Consider the following 18,643-nt stretch of genomic DNA (forward strand, 5'->3'; position numbering starts at 1 on the left):
CTTTACTTTGGATGAAAATCTTGCTGAGTGACAGCAACACTGCCAGCTGGAGAATGGCTGTTCAGAATAATCCTAGATGCACGGAAGAGGAAGTCATCCAATAATGGTTTGATCAAAGATGAACCTATGAAAAGAGTAACACTGTTTTTAATATTAAGCATTACAGTATTTATAGTAAGTGGTCATACAAGAGAAAGGTGTCTAGTGGACATGGTTTCCTTATCAAGTTCAAATCCCCAGCATTTCCAGTTAAAAGGGTCTTAGGAAGCAGAGCTGAGAAAAGCCTTAATGGATACCTGCTGCCAATCAGAACAGATAGTTCCACTAAGATGGATCATAGGCCTGAATATAGTAGCTTTCACGATGTATTAAAAAGAAGCAGCAGTAGAGTTTCCCCTCCCTTTACTACAACAACTGAGCAATGACTGTTGAAAGGCATCACATGTTGTTTCTGTTTTGTTGCAAGCTATGCACACTGTTATTTTCCTCCCAGATAATTGTGTTTCCTATTCCTTTTCTATGGTAAGGAGTTCTCTGCAAAAGCTCTGCCAGCCTGAGAGAAGACCTCCCCTGCCCCTTTTACTACAAAGTGACTTTGGAAGCCTACACCTGCCTACACCTGTGTTGAAGGGGAGAAGCCCACACCTCTGCTTAAAAGAGACTGCGCTGCTGTTGAGGCCTTGTCCCTCCAAGACAAGCCACTCAGAATCATGAAGTTTTGCAGGAGATAGTAGATGGGCTTGGGGGGTGTTAATGGTTACTTCTTTGTTTGTTTTTAAAGATTGTTTTATTATGTTCACAATATTGAAAAGTTGTTTTTGCTTGCTGTTATATTTGTTATGTTACTGTTTTATTATTTTTTGTTATTAGGAAATTGTTTCTGCAATTGTTTTTGAGATGTATTCCTGTTAACGTTTTAAGCTCCCTTGAGCGCAATTTTTTGCGGAAAGGTGGCATGCAAATCAAATGATGATGAAAAAGCACTAAGAAGCAAATTTGGAAAACAGCAAATAATTTTCATTTAAGATCACTGTTATTTTAAATATATTTTAGTAGGTGGACAATGGACCGTTGGTCTCACCTGAAAGGTGTTTTTTCCAGGTAGCATACCATCAGGTGGGTAGTAGCGCCACCTGGTGTCCAAAGGCAGGAATGCACAAGAGTCAAGACTTCGGCTGCTCCTTCCGGCTTGACCCCAGTCCATTCCAGACGACCTGTACACCGGATCTATGCATCTCTCTTCAGACAGAAAACTCTCAGCCAGAAAATAATATAAGGAGCAGCAAACATAACAATACACATCTTGACTCCGAACAGGAAATATGTACAAACAGTAAAAAAATGGAAAAGAATAGTAAAGAACAGCTTTAGCAGTAACATGACTCATGCAATAAATGTAATGCAGGTAGTTCAAACTGGACTGAACTGAAACAAGTTGAAGAGTTATTAAACAATAGCAAACATTATCTCCAGAAAAGACTAGGCAGCCACCCTCAACAGGGAGGGCCCTGATGGTAAGCCCTAGAGAACCTCTCGAACAACTAATGAATGCCCAGCCTTCTCCACAGGATGAGCTGGATTGGAATGAAATGAATTGGGACCAAAGGATGCCCTCTTAGTGAAGGTTGTCTTCGAGACAAAACGTAAGAGATGGCCGAAACTTCCCGATGCAGAGTGTTAGGCTTCAGCCCCATATTCAATCCAGGAAGGACATACCCCCTGAGAAGAACACCACCTGGAAGGCATGACCCATGAACTTTGGTAGATCTGGATCCTGGAAGACAGGATCATAGTGATGCTCACCCTGAAAGAAAGCCCCCAACAACTTGACTGCCACTGCTGAAAAGACCAGATTCCAGAAGATCTGGCCTCATTGGCAACCTCCCTGAATCCATGATGGACAGACTCAGGAGAACTGAACACTATGGCCAGTGAGGTCAGTAGAACAGAGGAATTCAATCTGTGCCACCAGGAGTAAAGGAGGCCAGGCGTAGAGCAGACTGTCAGAAAAGCGTTGACTACCTCTGCTTCCATCTTGAGACAACTAGTGAAAAAGAGGGGAAAGCTGAATGTTGTGAATCAAGATGAACAGATTCACAGAGGACCAAACCTACAAAAAACTGGTGGAGACCCCGTAATGGAGTTTGCACTCCCATGGCCCCACTTGTTGCCTGCTAACCTGGACCACTTCCAATTCCATGTCACTGGTGAGATACTCTGCCCTGAAGGGGTGTAGGGACACCTGGCCCAGGGGACTAGAAGAGTCATTCCTGCTTGAAGACTAATCAACAGAGTACCCCCCGAAGAGGGATGAGCCAAGTAAAGAGCAGACCAATGCCTGTGCTATATGTCAAGCTTGAGGCCCAGTGAAATGATCCCTCTGAGCAGTGTAACTTTCTTGGAGAAGATTGTGTGTGACCAGATTGCATTAAGTAGATTTGCAGAGGCATGTCAGCCGTGTTAAGATGGGACCACTCACACCAAGATGGTGGCAATCATGTCCCCTAAAAAACCAGCATTCTCAGAAGCACCAGTGAATCAACAGACCAGGTCTGGAAGGTTCATTGGCCCCTGGGACATTCAATCAAGCCTGACTAGGATGTAAAAGAGGACCTTGAAAGCAGCATGGCTAGATGAAGTGGAGATGCCATGGTGGAAGAAACTCCAACTTATTGTTTCCAGCAAACATGGCCTACTGGCCAAGATATCTGACTACCACTACAACATATGGTCAGCTAGTAAAATTCAAATTCCAATCTGAAGAGGAAACCAGTGCAAGATTAAACAACTTGATGAATTCCAAAATGAAAGAAACATCTTAGAGACTATTGCCGGCAGAAACCAATTGGAATTCCTTATGGAGTTTCTGGCAGAAGAAGGAAAAGAACATTGCACCTCCATGGAATTCACAAATCTAGGGAGTTGCTTCACAACCTGTACCATTGTCTTAAGGCTACCCTGTTATTACACAGAGAGAGAGCCAACAACTTGGGAATTCTTACTATTGTCTTACGGCTACCGTGCAGATACGCAGGGAGGGAGTCAGCAGCTTGGCTGGGTCCAAGAAGAAAAGGCAAATACATGGAAGACAAGGTCAGCAGCGGTCATTAGACATGATGAACATGCTCTAACTGCATAAAAAGGGATAAAATGCTTTGAAATCCTAAACATCCAAAACTGTGGGAGCATGCTGCTGCTCTCATGTCCTGCCTCCAACTGGCCGAAGGGGCAATCTGTGGCCAGAGACACAATTGGGCAGTAGGGGGGAAAAGCTGTAATTGGGCAGCACCGGGGGGAGGACATGGCCTCCAGACAACATGAGGGGAGAAGGAGGGAGACGCTAAGAGGAGAGAACCCCCAGTAGCCACAAGGCTGGTAGCCAAGCCTGAGAAGGCCAGCTGTGTTAACACAATTTAAAGACAAACAAACAAGCAATTAACAGAGAAAACAGAATACACAACAAAAAAGAGGAACATAGTAATAGAGAACACAATAAAGGAACGAACTCACAAGAGCTAAGGCAGAAGGATCCAACCTAGGACAAAGGCAGGAACGGATTGGGGTCAAACCAGAAGGAGCAGCCGAAGTCTTGACTCTTGTGTGTTCCTGCTTTTGGACACCAGGCGGTGCTACTACCCACCTGATGGTATGCTACCTGGGGAAAAGTTGGCTTTTCTACTCAGAAGCAGATCCAGCTTCTGCTCACTCATATCTTACCATTATAACCTTTCTTTCAGACATCTTATTTAAGCCACAAGAAGTCACCCAATGGTAAGAACATAAGAAGAGCCTGCTGGATCAGGCCAGTGGCCCATCTAGTCCAGCATCCTGTTCTCACAGTGGCCAACCAGGTGCCTGGGGGAAGCCCGCAAGCAGGACCCGAGTGCAAGAACACTCTCCCCTCCTGAGGCTTCCGGCAACTGGTTTTCAGAAGCATGCTGCCTCTGACTAGGGTGGCAGAGCAGAGCCATCATGGCTAGTAGCCATTGATAGCCCTGTCCTCCATGAATTTGTCTAATCTTCTTTTAAAGCCATCCAAGCTGGTGACCATTACTGCATCTTGTGGGAGCAAATTCCATAGTTTAACTATGCGCTGAGTAAAGAAGTACTTCCTTTTGTCTGTCCTGAATCTTCCAACATTCAGCTTCTTTGAATGTCCACGAGTTCTAGTATTATGAGAGAGGGAGAAGAACTTTTCTCTATCCACTTTCTCAATGCCATGCATAATTTTATACACTTCTATCATGTCTCCTCTGACCCGCCTTTTCTCTAAACTAAAAAGCCCCAAATGCTGCAACCTTTCCTCGTAAGGGGAATGGTGACTTAATCTCATTTGCAGTAGGTATTAAAACAATGTGATTTGGAGTATGCTTTGCCAATCCAAAAATCAGCTCCAAAATAATATATAATAATGCACCATTGGCTGTCTCTGTAGACAACTGTAGAAAACTCTGTAGAGTGTTTTTTTAAATACACTAACACCTGTTGAGAAGACTGCAATCCCTTCTTTTGCATCCAATTACTGCAATTCATAACTGTTCAATCTGGAAGTTAGGTGATGATTAGCAATCCACATGACGCTTTCCTTTAAGTTACTCTGCTATATTGTACACTAACAAAGGATTTGACTTGTCAGAAAATTTTTACTCATGCTGCTGAGTCTGCACTGATTTCCTAGAGCACAACCTGTCTAGAAAGTTTTTCACCTAAAAGTTCTAAATAGTTGGGCCCCACAAATACCAGAAATGACTTCCTGCTTAGTGCTCTATAATCAGTTTAAAGCATAGTGTTGTTCATACCTTTTTGCACACTAATTGGAAAATTAAAACATCTTCACAAGTTTTATGTGGTTACTCTGCAGTTCTCATCCCTAAATCTTAGAGTGTGTTTTCCAAAAGAGTTGTTATATCACCAAGGGCCTTTAGGGGCTGTGATTATGCTACTACAGGTAAATGTAGTTGGATTAGATGTACGCATCATAAGTCCTTGAGATCAGATCTGCACAAAAATTCTAAATAGTGGCAGAACACTGAACACACATTATATTTACTTAGAGGTGGCTGTTCATACTGCCAAATAAGCCATATTTGTTTATTTGAATGAAAGCCTAAACCTTGCTCAAAGGAAGTGAAGAACTATTCTCTTTCCACCATGAAAAATAGAACTCTTGTTACCCCATGGCCGCCAGATGCAAGCAGCCTAAAATGTAATAAACTGATGATGATGCCTAAAATGACATATTAGGGAGTGTGCAGATCTGAAGTCCAAACAATCCAGCAGAGGAGAAGAAACAGCTGGATGTAACACTGAAACAACAACCTTCATTACTGAAAGCAAGTTACCTAGCATTTCCTTCTCTGTCCCGCAAAGTGAGAGGAGTGTTTTAATGAGCCTCAAATGTCCTGCCAACAACACATTGTCAGCTTCACTGGTTTCACATTCAGCTGCACGGGTGGGTTCAAAGTTATCCAACCATGTGATCTCATCCTCCAACATAGCAGCTGGGCTAATCTTCAGCTGTTCCATTTCTGAAGCTAGGTAAGAAGAACCACATAAGGTTAAGCCTACAGATGTTATCTGCAGAACACACAGACAAACTTGGTTCACATAACGAATTACTACTAGGTTAACACTTTGTTTCATGTAAAAATGAGTGTTTAGTTTAAAATGAACATAGAACTTCTCTTTGGAAATGAAATATCAAGACAGAGTTCTCTGAGGTAACAGATCATGTGTGAATGCATATATTATTTCAGGTATGGTTCTGTATTATTAATGCCGCTATTGCTGAGCATGGTAATTTACATTAGATACCATGATGTATATTGTTTTACAAAAAGTAACTGAGAAGGCTAGCAGTATTTTTTGATGCTTCTATCTCATTCTACCACTTGCTCATTCTCCTGTGTACATTTCTTAGTTGCAAAGAGCATCAGAGTCATCCTGCCCGCTTAGCCTAGCTCTACCAGGCAATGTGAAGCAGCCAAGATGCCTCTTGTAGGTTCTTCCCATCCACAAGGCAGTGGAGTGAAGTGCTATGGTAGGTGCTGTGTGCAATTTCTTTTAGCTTTAAAAAGGTAGGAAATGGTAAATGCTACTGCTCATCTGTGTGTTTAGAGTCACTCGAGGCAACTGGATTGTACACTAAAACTAAACTAAAGAGAAGCCTCAGGCAAACAGCTCAGGAGAGAGGCAGAGGATTTCTCTCCTGACCTCTGAAAATGGGTTTTTGACCTATGCACACACAGTTCTGTTGCATGAGACTGCAACAGAAAGGACACAAACAATAATAATAGTAGACTCCATGGAGGAAAGAGGAGAACACAACAGAAACAGGATTTTTAAAAAATTTCTTGAGAAGCTCAGCTAATGTTAATTCTTTGAAGACTTTATTCTCTTAAATGTTTGTTGGATAAGGGACATTTTCCTATGGTGTGTGAAGTGCCAAGTACCTTTGGTTTCTACTACTTACTTGTGAGATCGTCCAATAACTGGCATCGAAGGTCAAAGTATTCTGTACACTGGGACAAGAGTCTAAAAACAAATTCAGGCAATTAATACCAGGAAGAATTTTCTCAGAATCATCAGAAATAATTTTGCAGAAACCTTTACTTGCACATGTATCATCCAAGCATAGAAAAAGTTTATTCAGATCTAGTCAATATGTCAACTGATGTACATTCTATGCTATAAATGAAAAATCTATTTTTATGTTAACTTCACAGTCATAAATTGTTTGTAATGATTTTTTTTGTAGTGTTTTATTGAAATTTCTAGTAAATGTAACAACAAACAAATAATACAATCAAAGTAAAATAAACGTCACTCTATATGAAATAGAAAAAGAGTATGTTCAGCAGCAGAAGCTTTTTATATAAAATAGAAAGAATACCAGAAAGCAGAATAAGAGAATTAAAAAGCAGGGTACACATCCCACCAAAAGGAAGTTAATGATGAGGGTGGTCTCACTTCTGCCCCCTCTTTGATAGCATAACATGAAAAAGGGATACCATATTGGAGTAAATTTATCAGAAGATATTTCCCCCTCCAAGCTTTTTTTTGCCTGAGTTAATTTTTCATCTGGTCAAAGTTGCCAAAGTCTGGTAGACCAATTTTTTATTGATAAATGTTCTGCTCCCTTCCAATTTTTGGCTATTTCAAGCCTCACTGTAAGTAGGAATTTGGATAGGAGAGACATCTAAGTTTTAGGAACAATGGAACCCTCTTTAAGGAAAAGAAGTGCCAAGGCCAGATCCAGGATAACTGTAGCTTTAAGAACTTTACTAGCAATTTGAAAAACATCACTCCAGAATTGTCTCACTTTATTACAATCCCACTATAAATGTAAGAAAGAGCCACAGATCGGGCATCCCTTTCAGCATAGAGGGGAGAGGGAGGAGTTGATATAGTTCAGTTTGACCAGAGTGAGGTGCCACCAATGTATAGCTTTCAAAGCATTTTCTTTGGTGAGGGCTGAGGTGGCTCTTCAGTGTGGGCCTACCCATATATCACTCCATTCCTCCCTCCACAGATCTTTAGTCCAAACTTTACATGCCGAATTTTCTTTTCCACATTTAAACTCTAATAAAAAGCTATAAATTATAGTGCCTTTTGGGCTAGAAGTTCCTTGTTTACACAGGGCTTCATAGGATATCAAAGAACGTGGCAAACCTTCTGCTTTATAAATTGTGTTTATCTGCTCCCAACCTTCACATATATTGTCAACGTGACAAAATTTGAGGTGATCTAGGAATGGAAGAAGAGGGGATGGCCAAGGTGCTAGTTTGCATACCCACTGAGTCCAGATTTTCAAGGTGGCGTTCAAGAAAGAGTGTGTGATTGAGGAAAGAGCACATTTAGACAGTGGTAAGAAAGGGATTGATCGTGCTGATGGGCATTTTACTTTCAAAGTAATTTCCACTGAAATCCAAGGTATACTTCAAAACAAATCATTTGAGCTAGTTGTTTAATCTACAATGCTTCATAATATAGTTGCAGATTTTGCAAGCCAAAAAACCCCTTATTACTTGAGCGATACAGAACTGCTTTATTTAAGCATTAATGTTTACCGCTGTTACAGTAAGAGTCAAGCATTTGTTGCTATTTCTGTAGGAGTGTCTCAGGGAGATAAACGGGAAGAGTTTGGAAGAGGAAAAGGAATTTGGGCAGAATAGCCATTTTCACTGCAGCCAATCTGCCAAGCCAAGAAAGGGAAAGGTTTTTCCAAGAATAAAGCTCAGTTTTAATAGCTCGTATTAATGGATCAAAGTTATGCTTTTTTCATTGTTTTAAGTCTTTGGTAATAGTTACCCCTAGATATTTAAAGCCGCCAAACATCAGTGGGAGACCAAATACAACACTCAAGTGAGCCTGTGCTCATAAGGGGAAATTGATGCAAAAAAGTTCCAACTTTCTGTAGTTGATTTCTAACTCCACCACTTCTTTAAAATGAGCCAAATGGGTTTCCAGCCATGGAAGCACCATCATGAGGTTCTTGTAAAAATAGGAGTATGTCATGTGCGAAGAGGTTGATAAGGTGCTCTTGGCCATTAATAACCAAACCTTTAATATTCAGGTCTGTTCTAAGCTTGCCAGTACTTCTATTGCAATTGTAAATAATATAGGAGATAAAGGGCATCCTCTTGGTGCCTCTTGTTAAATTAATAAAAGGGGGATCAAATTGATACAAATTGTTGCTTGGGAACCAAAATAAAACTAATGAATGACATTAAGGAAGTAAGCACCAAAATTTAACTTAGTTAATAAACAGAGTAGGAAAGGCCATTCAAGACAGTCAAAGGCTTTGAAAGAATCTAGGGAAAGTAGTGCAAGAGGAGTGCCTGTTCGTGAACTATGATGGACAATATTAAGAACCCATCTTACAGCATCTGAAAGTTGTTGTTTAGGAATAAAACCTGTTTGAGCGGTGCGAATGTATCTAGAGATAAAGACATTTAGTCTCTGAGCCATTATCAAAGTAGCTTAGCATCTTGATTCAGGAGAGCTATTGGGCTATAGGACCCCCAGAGAACACAGATCTTTATGAGGTTTAGAGATGACAACTATTCTAGCTTGTTTCCAGATCTCCGAAATCCTATCTCCCTTCATAATTCCATTCATCAGTGCTTCTAGATGAGGAAGGAGAATTTCACTAAGTGTCCTATAAAATTCTGCACGAAAGCTATCAAGACCTGGAGTCTTTCCATTTTTCAGAAGTTTTATAGTGACCTCTATTTGTTCAGAAAGGACTGTTTAAGTATTCTCTATGCTCCAGGCTCAATGGGGGAATTTGAAGGTCTGTTAAAAATGTGTCAACAGACAAATCTTCTGTTGAGTCTGTACCATACAGATTAGTGTAAAAATCAGCAAATGCAGAATTGTAGTACAATATTTTTTGCCTTCATGAGAGAGCACACTAGAAAGAACATTTCTCAGTCTCTGTTTGCGCACTGCATTGGCTAAGAGCTAGAGTTCTTGTTTCCGAATTCAAAGTACTGGTGTTTTGTATAAATGAGAGACTTAAATGAATAGTGTCTATGTCATAAGCCTGCAGCTCTATACCTTTTGCTGTTAGCTTGCGGTATATCTTAGAGCCACCCCTGTTTTTATGGGCTGTTTCAAGGGCAGAGATTTCCATAATCAGAGCTGTTCTAGCAGCTTCCCGCTGTTTTTTTAAATATGGAAGCTTCTTTAATACACAAACCTCTCATTACTGATTTCATAGCATCCCACACTGTTGCCTGGGTGTTGATGTTGACATTAAAATATTCAGAGAGCGACTCCTTAAATTTGCTAACCGAATCTCTTTGGTGTAGGAGGGTTGTACTGAGTCTCTGGGCAGCAGTGTGGGAGCCATTTTGTCTCAAATCTACCAACAATGAGAGAAGGGCATGATCAGAGATTAGAATTGGACTAATGTCTGCATCAACAACAGCAGAGAGCAGTGTTTTGGAGATCAGGAACATATCTATGCATGAATAAACCTTATGCCTTTTTGAGTAAAAAGAGTAATTGTGCTCTGTTGGGTTACATTCCCACCAAACGTCTATTAAAGCTAATTTATCTATTACACGGGAGAAATCTTAGTTAGGACAGGGAGCAGGGTGATTTGCTCCACTCCTATCTTTACTGTAGTGCAGATCATCATTAAAATTGCCTCCAACAATAATATCACCTTCACCAAACGTTTCAAAGCAAGTTAAGGTGTCAAGCAGGAAGGAGAGTTGTTGAGTGTTCAGACAGTAGATAGATGCCAGAGTTATTTTTGAGTCTCCTATAGAACCGTGAAGAAATAAGTAGTGTCCTTTGGGATCCAAAATGGATTCCGCCACATGGAAAGGATAACTAGAAACTATAATAATGGCAACTCCTCTGGATTTGGATGATCCACTAGCTGTATAATAATCGCCCATCCATCGACCTTTAAGATGATACATCTTTTTTATGAGTTTCTTGCAAAAAGGTGTTATCAGGGTCTGCCTTCTGTAATAAAGTTCTGATCCTAGCATGTTTCACAGGAGTCTCCAATCCATTCACATTAAGGGAAAACAGTTTTAGTCCAGACATTTCCTAAGTTTGTTATAGCTGGAGGTTGGATTGGTGAGAATGGGATGAATAATGTGACTTTGAGAGGGCATGAAGTGACAAAAAACTTAGAACACAACAAGACCTAAACAATTAGAACAACTGGTCAACCCATATTGTGGGGGAGACTTTGCAGCCTCACAATCTGGAAATACATCCCAAGATTGCCCATGGGTCGATTCTGCCAGCACTGGGATAGAGGCAGAGAAAGAGTCCAAAGTTAAGCAGCAAGATTCCTCAGAACAGCAAACATATAGAAAGATTGGAGGTTGTCTGACAGAAAATTCAGTCAGGTCCAGAAGAGGAGCCAGCAGAAGGGCTAGGAGGTGTAGATTTAGCAGTGCCCCGCTTCTTTCAGCTACATCATTTGGCTAAAGGTGAAAGTGTATTTCTGTTGTGTGGGGATTCAGATGGTAGGTTTGGGAGCTCAAGCCCAAGATCGTGTAACAAACCAGATGCTTGACCTATCGTTGAAGCTGTATAAAAATGGCCTCCTCAACGAACCATAAGCTTGAAAGAGGAACCCCAGCGGTAGGGGATGTTAGCTTTTTGCAGAATCTCAGTGAATGACTTAAAACCCTTGTAGCGTAGCATGATATTGGGGGAGACATCTTGAAAGATCTGTAATTCAGCATTTTCATAGGAGATCCATTTAAGCTTTTGCAGTGCAGGGTAGATTAATTCTCGCTTATGAAATCGCTTGAAGCTAATAACAATACCCCAGGGTAGACAACCATCCTGTGATTTACGTCACAGAGCATCGTGAGCCCTTTCAGTATCAGCTTCTACTACAGGTTCTGTGAGGCACAGCTGTGTAACTAATTCAACAATAAAAGAAATCATGTCTGCTTTTTCAGTCCCTTCTGGCTCCCTACGTATGCGCATTCTGCCTGCGATTACGATCCTGCTGAACTTCCAGTTTAATTTGGAGACCTAGTACTTGATCTGTTAACTTGTCTGTTCTGATCTTCTGTCTTAAAGCCAGCTCAAAAGCTTCATCAGAGGTTGTAGTGATTTCTGCAACTTGGGTGGTCAAATCCTTAAATGACTGTTCAAAGACTTGAGAGCAGCTTGCCAACTCTCCATAAAGTTAATTTGCATTTGTTGCATTTGTGCAGCTAAATCTGCCAGAGAGAGGTCAGCAGTGGCCCTTGACAGTTTTCCCGCCATCACTTCATTAGTCGCCATTTTGAGAGTGTCAGTTTTACCCCCCCACTGAGCTGTTAAAATGTAACAGAACAGGGGTGTTAAAAGCTAGGAGAACTAAAATTAGAGCACTTGTGATCTCTAAGTCTCCCAACTCACAGACCATGAAAATTTATTTATTTGATTTATATCCTGCCCTTTCTCCCAGTAGGAGCCCAGGGCAGCATAGTATAGTATGTATCCATTCACAGTAAAAAAAAATGAGGAATATCACCAAGATCCAGGGTTAAGCAGCCATCTTGGCAGCAGGCTAGCCACGCCCCTCCAATGATGATCATTATTGAACCTACAACAATATGTTAAAATGATAACAGCTTAAGATCCCTCTCTATGAAAGCAGATCTAGGATTTGGAGTTTATATTTAATGCTGAACATTAAATACTGCTTCATATTCAACAGCATGAACTTCTTTATTATTTAAAATCTAGCAGTTATAGAAAAAAGACTGCAGTTTAGTAATTGGCATGTTTTGTATTTAAGGTTTAACTAGCATAAAAACAGCATTATTAGTTTTCTGTGTATTTATTGTGATCAACAAATTTAAAAGTAAATTAACACAGCAGAGAAAAGCTTATCTAGTCTTTGTATCATAAGAATGGGTTCATTAGGGTTCAAAGCTGCTGTAAGATGCAGTAATTTCATGGCTATCTAATTCCTATATGAAAGCATCTACAGAGGAAATTATTCCTTCTCAGTTCACTTCTAGTACTCATTTTTCTGTTCCACATATTTTTACTGCACTTGTCTTAAATAAGCATTTAAAAAACTGCTTAGTTTTAATTTTTACATTCTCTATTGAACAGCATGCCTGCAACTTGCCTCTGGTTGACTCCTCTCATGATGCTGGTAGGTGACCAGAGTGGCAGCTGAGCACTAAGGATGACACTCAAAAGAAACTGGTTTGGTTTCTGTACATCAGGATGAGCTGATGTGTCTGTCTGACTGAGGGTATACAATTGGTCACAGGCAACACGACGAATCTGGAACAGAAGCACACATCAGATCACAAAATCTTCTAATACCGCCATCTTAGAAAACTGCAAAAACACCCGAGACAGCATAGTAATCTGTCCAAGTTAGCTCATATAGGCAGGCATTTAAGCAACAGAAGGGACCACACTCATTCTCTGCAAACTACCTATCTGCACACATCCTTCAGAGGACTACCATATTGATAGCAAAAGTTAAACAATGCTGAGGCTAGTCAAATTTTTGCAAGATGTGCTGATAATTTAGTTTTCTCTTTAGATTTTCTGCTGATGCATTGACACATTGCTGCTTTGAGGGAAGTCTTAGTTTCAGTTTAAGGGTGGCACATTTGTAAAAAAAAGTGTGATAAAAGTACTTGTAGTCAATTTAATTCCCAGAAGTCCACTCCCCTAAACAGCACAGCTTTCTCATCCTAGGAACTTATTTTGCATGAAATCATTGGCATAAGCAGTAGCCTAAGTCACTGCATCTGAAGCAAATATTTATCCATGCATGTCAAAGGATATAGCACACCATAATCCATTGGGAACTCCTTGCAAGAGGAGAACTCTTTTGAATATAAATGCAAGTCACTTACCTCAGCACTGGGCGAGCCAAGCAGTATGTCTATGATAAAATCAGCAACACAAGGGAGATTGTAGAAAGATCCTGAGGAGCACACAACTCTGGCTGTCAGAATTTGTTTTGTAAGAGAGCATTTAATACTGCTAGTATTAACATATCATTTATAAATGCTGATAGCAATTTTAGCATTATATAAAGTTACAGTAAAATGTTGGGTGTCAAACAGAAACAGAGGACAGAAGAAAGCAAAAAGAGAGTTGAATGGTGAGAAAGCTGGACAGTTTTTGTCATACAATAGCGTCTAACTTTTGTGATGCAGTAGTGTTAGAAAACAACATCAGAACTGAATTAGCTTCTCTCAAACCTACCTAGCTGCTGGCTGCGGAGCTGTAGACATGTAACTAAGAGAGACAAGGCTTCTCCAGCAATCAGTGCATCTTTGGTGGATACAGAATGCTGCCTCACACAGATCCCGGCATGCAGAGCTGTTGGTTCTCCTTCACTCCCTGAACTGCAATTGCTTCCTGTAATATGATAACAAGTGACAACAGACTGCAAGAATCATAGCTCTCTCAAGTTAGGATTGAATAGTTACAGGCACAATAAAATCTTATAAGCAACACAGTGTTGAAGTCAGTGACCAAACCCCAACTGTTTCAATTTGTTAAAGTCAGGGGAGTACCTGAGCTACTAAGACGGTTACGAATCCCAACCGGAAACAGTGTGTTGTTTTCTTTTATTGGCTGGCTGCTTCCCACCAGGTCAAGCCGCCCTGCGGCAGCAGCCCATGAGAGTCGCATAAAACAAGCAACTGTGGAAGTGAAGTCATTTGCTTCCATTGTCTGAAAGAAAAGAATTTTCTTCTTGTTCATGATACCAAAGCATAAGGCAAAAAAGGACTTAAAGATGACCCTAAATCCAGTGAACACTGTTGGAAACAGGAGATACGTGACAGTATATTGGGGTTTTATGGAAGAGTGGTGTAAAAAAGGTACAAAAATTCTGCAGACAAAATGTGTGAGCCCCACCCTTTAGCAGGCCTACTGCTGTCACATTAGCATTAACTTACTTGTATTGCAACCCGTGCAGCAGGAATGATCTCCTCTACTCTGATAGAGGACCTGTCTGATACAGATAGCTGCCGATAGGACTTCTCTGGGGTTCCACAAATTGACATCTGTCTGGTAGTCTGTCGGCTCACATTACGGAACGGGCGTGAAGACAATGTTTCCACTCCATATTTAGCAAGATCATCATCAAGCAAGGTAGGCATGGTTTGCCCAACAAGCAAAAACCTGCACACAGAAAGAATTGTGCCACTTTTGAATGTTGAAGGCACTGTATACACTCAGGAAGATCAAACTCTAAGTTGATTAGTGCCATCTCTCTCTCTTTGAGACAGTCAATCACATACCTTGCTAGCTGCAGACAGATTGAATAAACTCCCTGTCTTGTTTCATAATCTACTTCTGATGGGATGGAGTCTCTCTGCATGACATTAACCACCAAGCTGGAAAATAAATGTAGGGATTTTAAAAAATAAAAGTACTTAAGCATGTAAAAATGTAGAAGTCTTTCAATTGAAAAGTTTCCCCTTTCCCACAATGATGGTGATTATTTATTTGATTTGTTAGTTGCTTAACACAGTGCAGTCTCACTAACAGCACCATCAAAAACAGGCTGCACCAAATTCTGATTTTCAGTAGGTGAAACAGAGGGAGTGAGGGCTCTGATGTAATTCACACTTTCTACACTCCTTTGTGCCCGCCAATCTAATGACCCTCTCCCTGTCACCATAAGAATGGCAGACACCTTCCCTACTTCCTCTGGCACAACTGCACACTCTTCTTGTCTTCCCACCAATACACCACCATTGGAAACTAACAATATAAGCAGCACTTATTTCCCGCTGAAGTACTAAGTGCAAAAGTGCTAAGAGAGGTGTGGGGAACCTTTGCCCCTCCAGAGGTGCTGAACTTCAACTCCCATCATCTCTGGCCATTGGGCATGTTTGCTGGGGCTGAGGAGAGTTCTAGTTCATCAACATCTGGAGGGCCAAAGATTCCCCACAACTTTGCTAAGAGATAACACCAATAATACTTACAATCTCCAGTTTAGGAAATACAGATTCACATATTATTATTTCATCAGTATAGCATAGTCAGCCATATCTCAATACTTCAGTATCTACTCCCACTCAAAGGTGAGTACAGATTCAGTGCTTAATTGCACAGTACCATGTTAGGCCATGTATTTTTCCATTTGGAGGAATTGCAATTTACCTGTGATCTCCTGGGCTAGACAGAGATGCCAATTAGGAAGGATAATGGCTGTGACACATTGATACCTGCAGGTTTTAAGCCAAGCCACCTGACAGGAGTGGGAGCAGATCTCATAAAAGTTACCTTCCTGGGTCTCACAAACCAGGCTGCATATGACTTGATGGAGTTTACAAAGGGATTTTCCAGTGTCAAGATGTGCGTTTTTTTCTGAAGTGATCTGGATAACTGATTCACAAGCATGGCAACTGTATTGTGCAAACTATTTTGGAAAAATGGTTGTGAGAAATGGAGCTATTATCGAAAACCATTTGACAAACCATTTTCTACAAATAGCTTGACAACAGATATTGGGAGGAGAGTACCAAACAGTGAAAGCAATACACCTAGGATGTATTTGTCTGGTTAATTCTGATAACGAACGAGACTCTGGCATGCTAACTAGTTTGAGGAGTAGCGTATGGAAGTGGAATGAGAACACAAAGAAATCCTTGCTGTAATTTAATCAATCATATTATGTTGTCCCCACAATATTTGGAATACCTGCTCAAATACTACTTGTGAGAACACAATTTACAGTATTTACATTATTTTATAGCATTTACACTATTTTATAGTATTAAATTTCTAATGTGAATGCTTAAACGTTAGTTCTCACATTGCTGGAAGGTTCTACATTACAATTGTTTAAAAAAAACTAACCTCAGGCCGCCTGCTCTGAGAAAATTTTCACAAAAAGATTTGGCGCAATTTCTTGCCATTTCATCATCTGCTGTAGGCATTAGCTTGGAACTCAGGACCTGAAAAATATTGAGACTTTAGATAAGTGGCAAAGTTTCAATGAAGCAATAAATTAAGCCTCTCCCACCCATAGGCACAGCATACTTAGCTAGGCAACAGTTCATACTGCACTCTAACATTGCAATGGACAATTAACGTACTGTACTATGGAATTTTATCAGTTGAATTCAATAGGTCCTTTCAATAAAATCAATTAATTCCTTTATCAACATCCTTCACACAATTAAAAAACCTAAATTAATAAAGTAAGACCAACAATGCTTTCATAAAGTGTGTTTCAAGGTTTGTATCAACCTCCCTCACTGCAAGAGAGAGGTTATGGGAGATTTTAATAGCAATAACATATAGAAAGAATGGAAGTTAGGGACTATGAGGTGGTGAGAGAACGCCATGTGAGGTCTGAGCTGCTGAAAAATGTTTGGGTGATTGGAAGAGAGAGCAGAAACACTAACATGGAAACCATGCAAAAATCACCCGAGTTGGGGACAACCGAAAACACAGCGTTAATACAATAAGGTTTCATCTTACCATAAGTTGATTGACTTACACTCTACTCTATAGTAACTAGAATTCCTTTGTGCCAAACTCACTGGGCTTGTTGTGGGCCCAACAAAAGCTGCTCTACTGCTGATACATATCATGGTGTGTAAGGATTCATTGAATTTGCATGTAGCACTAAGCCATGAGTGATATGATACCCCTAAATACCCCCTTGATGCTCACCAGGGCCCCTTGCCACTCCCAATTTTTGATTTTTTGGGGGCAAGAGTCCTCCCCTCTTCCTCCCACCCTACTCCTTTGGCAGTGGCTGAGCTGGCTGGAAAAAGAAGTGCAGGCTCCAGTTGCCCCATTCTCTTCCTTTCCATTCCCCAGAATGACTCTGTGCCCCAAATGGACTCAGAGAAATTCTTCCATAGGAAGGCTGGTGCCTGCCCTCCAAAAGGGGATGACCCTGCTGCTGCCCGATAAGTTTGAGGAAACAGGGGAATGGCAAGGAAGGTGCTTTCCTGGATGTTTCGTTTTTGAGAATAAGTGCGAGTTGAGGGTACATGCGTCTTTCTTTCTTTGGGGATGGGTGTTATGCGTGTGTGTGTGTGGCCGTTTTGCCAGTTTGTTTGTTTGTTTGGAGAAGGTACTGTTGATACTCACCAGAAATGCGCTTCTGTGGGGCATTGAGAAGAGGGTATTTCACATGGGGGGGGTTGTTCGTTCTGTGTGCTCTGCCCGTTGAGAGGGAAGGTATTGCATGTTTTTGTTTGCTTGTTTTGTTTGTGTGTCTGTGTAACTATTTTTGTTTCTCTATTTTGGGGGAGGATGGAGGGGATTGACTGTTTTGTTTTTTGGTGTGTGTGGGGCTATCATCAATTTTTCTTCTGTGAAATGGGTATATTGTGGTGACCATGAGGACTTTGTTTTTTAAATGTGCCCCTGAGCCCAAAAGGTTGGGGATCTATGCACTAAACCATGCCTTAGTGCCATCTGGATGAGCCTCAGCAAAGCATTAGGCTCATGCACTCCCCTTCCCCTCTCATCCTTCTTATTTAGGCTCACTGAGGCTTGTTTTAGTATAATACGTTTTAGTGTTATGCGTAAACCAGGTCACTAGCTGGCAGCAACTCTCCAGAGTTTCAGAAAGGAATCTTTCCCGGCACTGTTTGACTACACAGGACTGTTCGCATGCAATGTCATGTGCTCTACCACTGAGGTTTGACCCTACCCCACCCCAAATTCCTCTTACCTCAAGATTGTAAAGTACTCTAAAAGTAGACATTCCTGGAGCAAAAGACCTAAAAAGACTTTCAAGTATTGAAGTAGCACTAGGCTGGTGTTGATGCTTTGTAGACAAAGATGGAGATTTTGAAGACTGAGAATTTGATTCAGACAGTAATGTTTTCTGAGAAAAGAGTAAGCATAGAGAAATATGAATAAATAGGCAGTTCTGATGTAACCTTGAGTATAATGACAGTTCTAAGAATGCTGATCTTCCTAAGTTAATAAATTTGCAAGCAGGCACCTTTTGCTATACACTATAGCAGGGATAGTGAACCCATAGCCCTCCAACTCCCATCATCCCTGTCCAGTGACCCCGCTGGCTCAGGTTGATGGGAGTTCAATAGCATATGGGAGGAGCACAGTTACCAGCCTCTGTTCTATACCATAAAGAACTTTCAAAAAACAGTCAATGGTTTTTAAAAAAATCTATGACACCATTGTTCCT

General features: G+C 40.8%; 1 protein-coding gene across 1 annotated transcript in view; it reads right to left on the minus strand.

Moving 5' to 3' along the window:
• Positions 1 to 18,643, minus strand: part of USP24 (ubiquitin specific peptidase 24) — a 141,093-nt gene that overhangs the window by 51,870 nt on the left and 70,580 nt on the right. The window contains exons 30-40 of the mRNA XM_061633148.1: positions 18,164 to 18,319; positions 16,327 to 16,424; positions 14,760 to 14,855; positions 14,415 to 14,640; positions 14,028 to 14,187; positions 13,714 to 13,869; positions 13,359 to 13,429; positions 12,611 to 12,771; positions 6,473 to 6,534; positions 5,343 to 5,534; positions 7 to 124 (exon numbers count right to left, since the gene is read on the minus strand). Of these exons, the coding sequence (XP_061489132.1) occupies positions 7 to 124; positions 5,343 to 5,534; positions 6,473 to 6,534; positions 12,611 to 12,771; positions 13,359 to 13,429; positions 13,714 to 13,869; positions 14,028 to 14,187; positions 14,415 to 14,640; positions 14,760 to 14,855; positions 16,327 to 16,424; positions 18,164 to 18,319 (1,496 nt within the window). The remainder of the gene's footprint in view (positions 1 to 6; positions 125 to 5,342; positions 5,535 to 6,472; positions 6,535 to 12,610; positions 12,772 to 13,358; positions 13,430 to 13,713; positions 13,870 to 14,027; positions 14,188 to 14,414; positions 14,641 to 14,759; positions 14,856 to 16,326; positions 16,425 to 18,163; positions 18,320 to 18,643) is intronic.

This window comes from Rhineura floridana, chromosome 6 (genome assembly GCF_030035675.1).
Source record: "Rhineura floridana isolate rRhiFlo1 chromosome 6, rRhiFlo1.hap2, whole genome shotgun sequence".
NCBI classification, from domain to species: domain Eukaryota; kingdom Metazoa; phylum Chordata; class Lepidosauria; order Squamata; family Rhineuridae; genus Rhineura; species Rhineura floridana.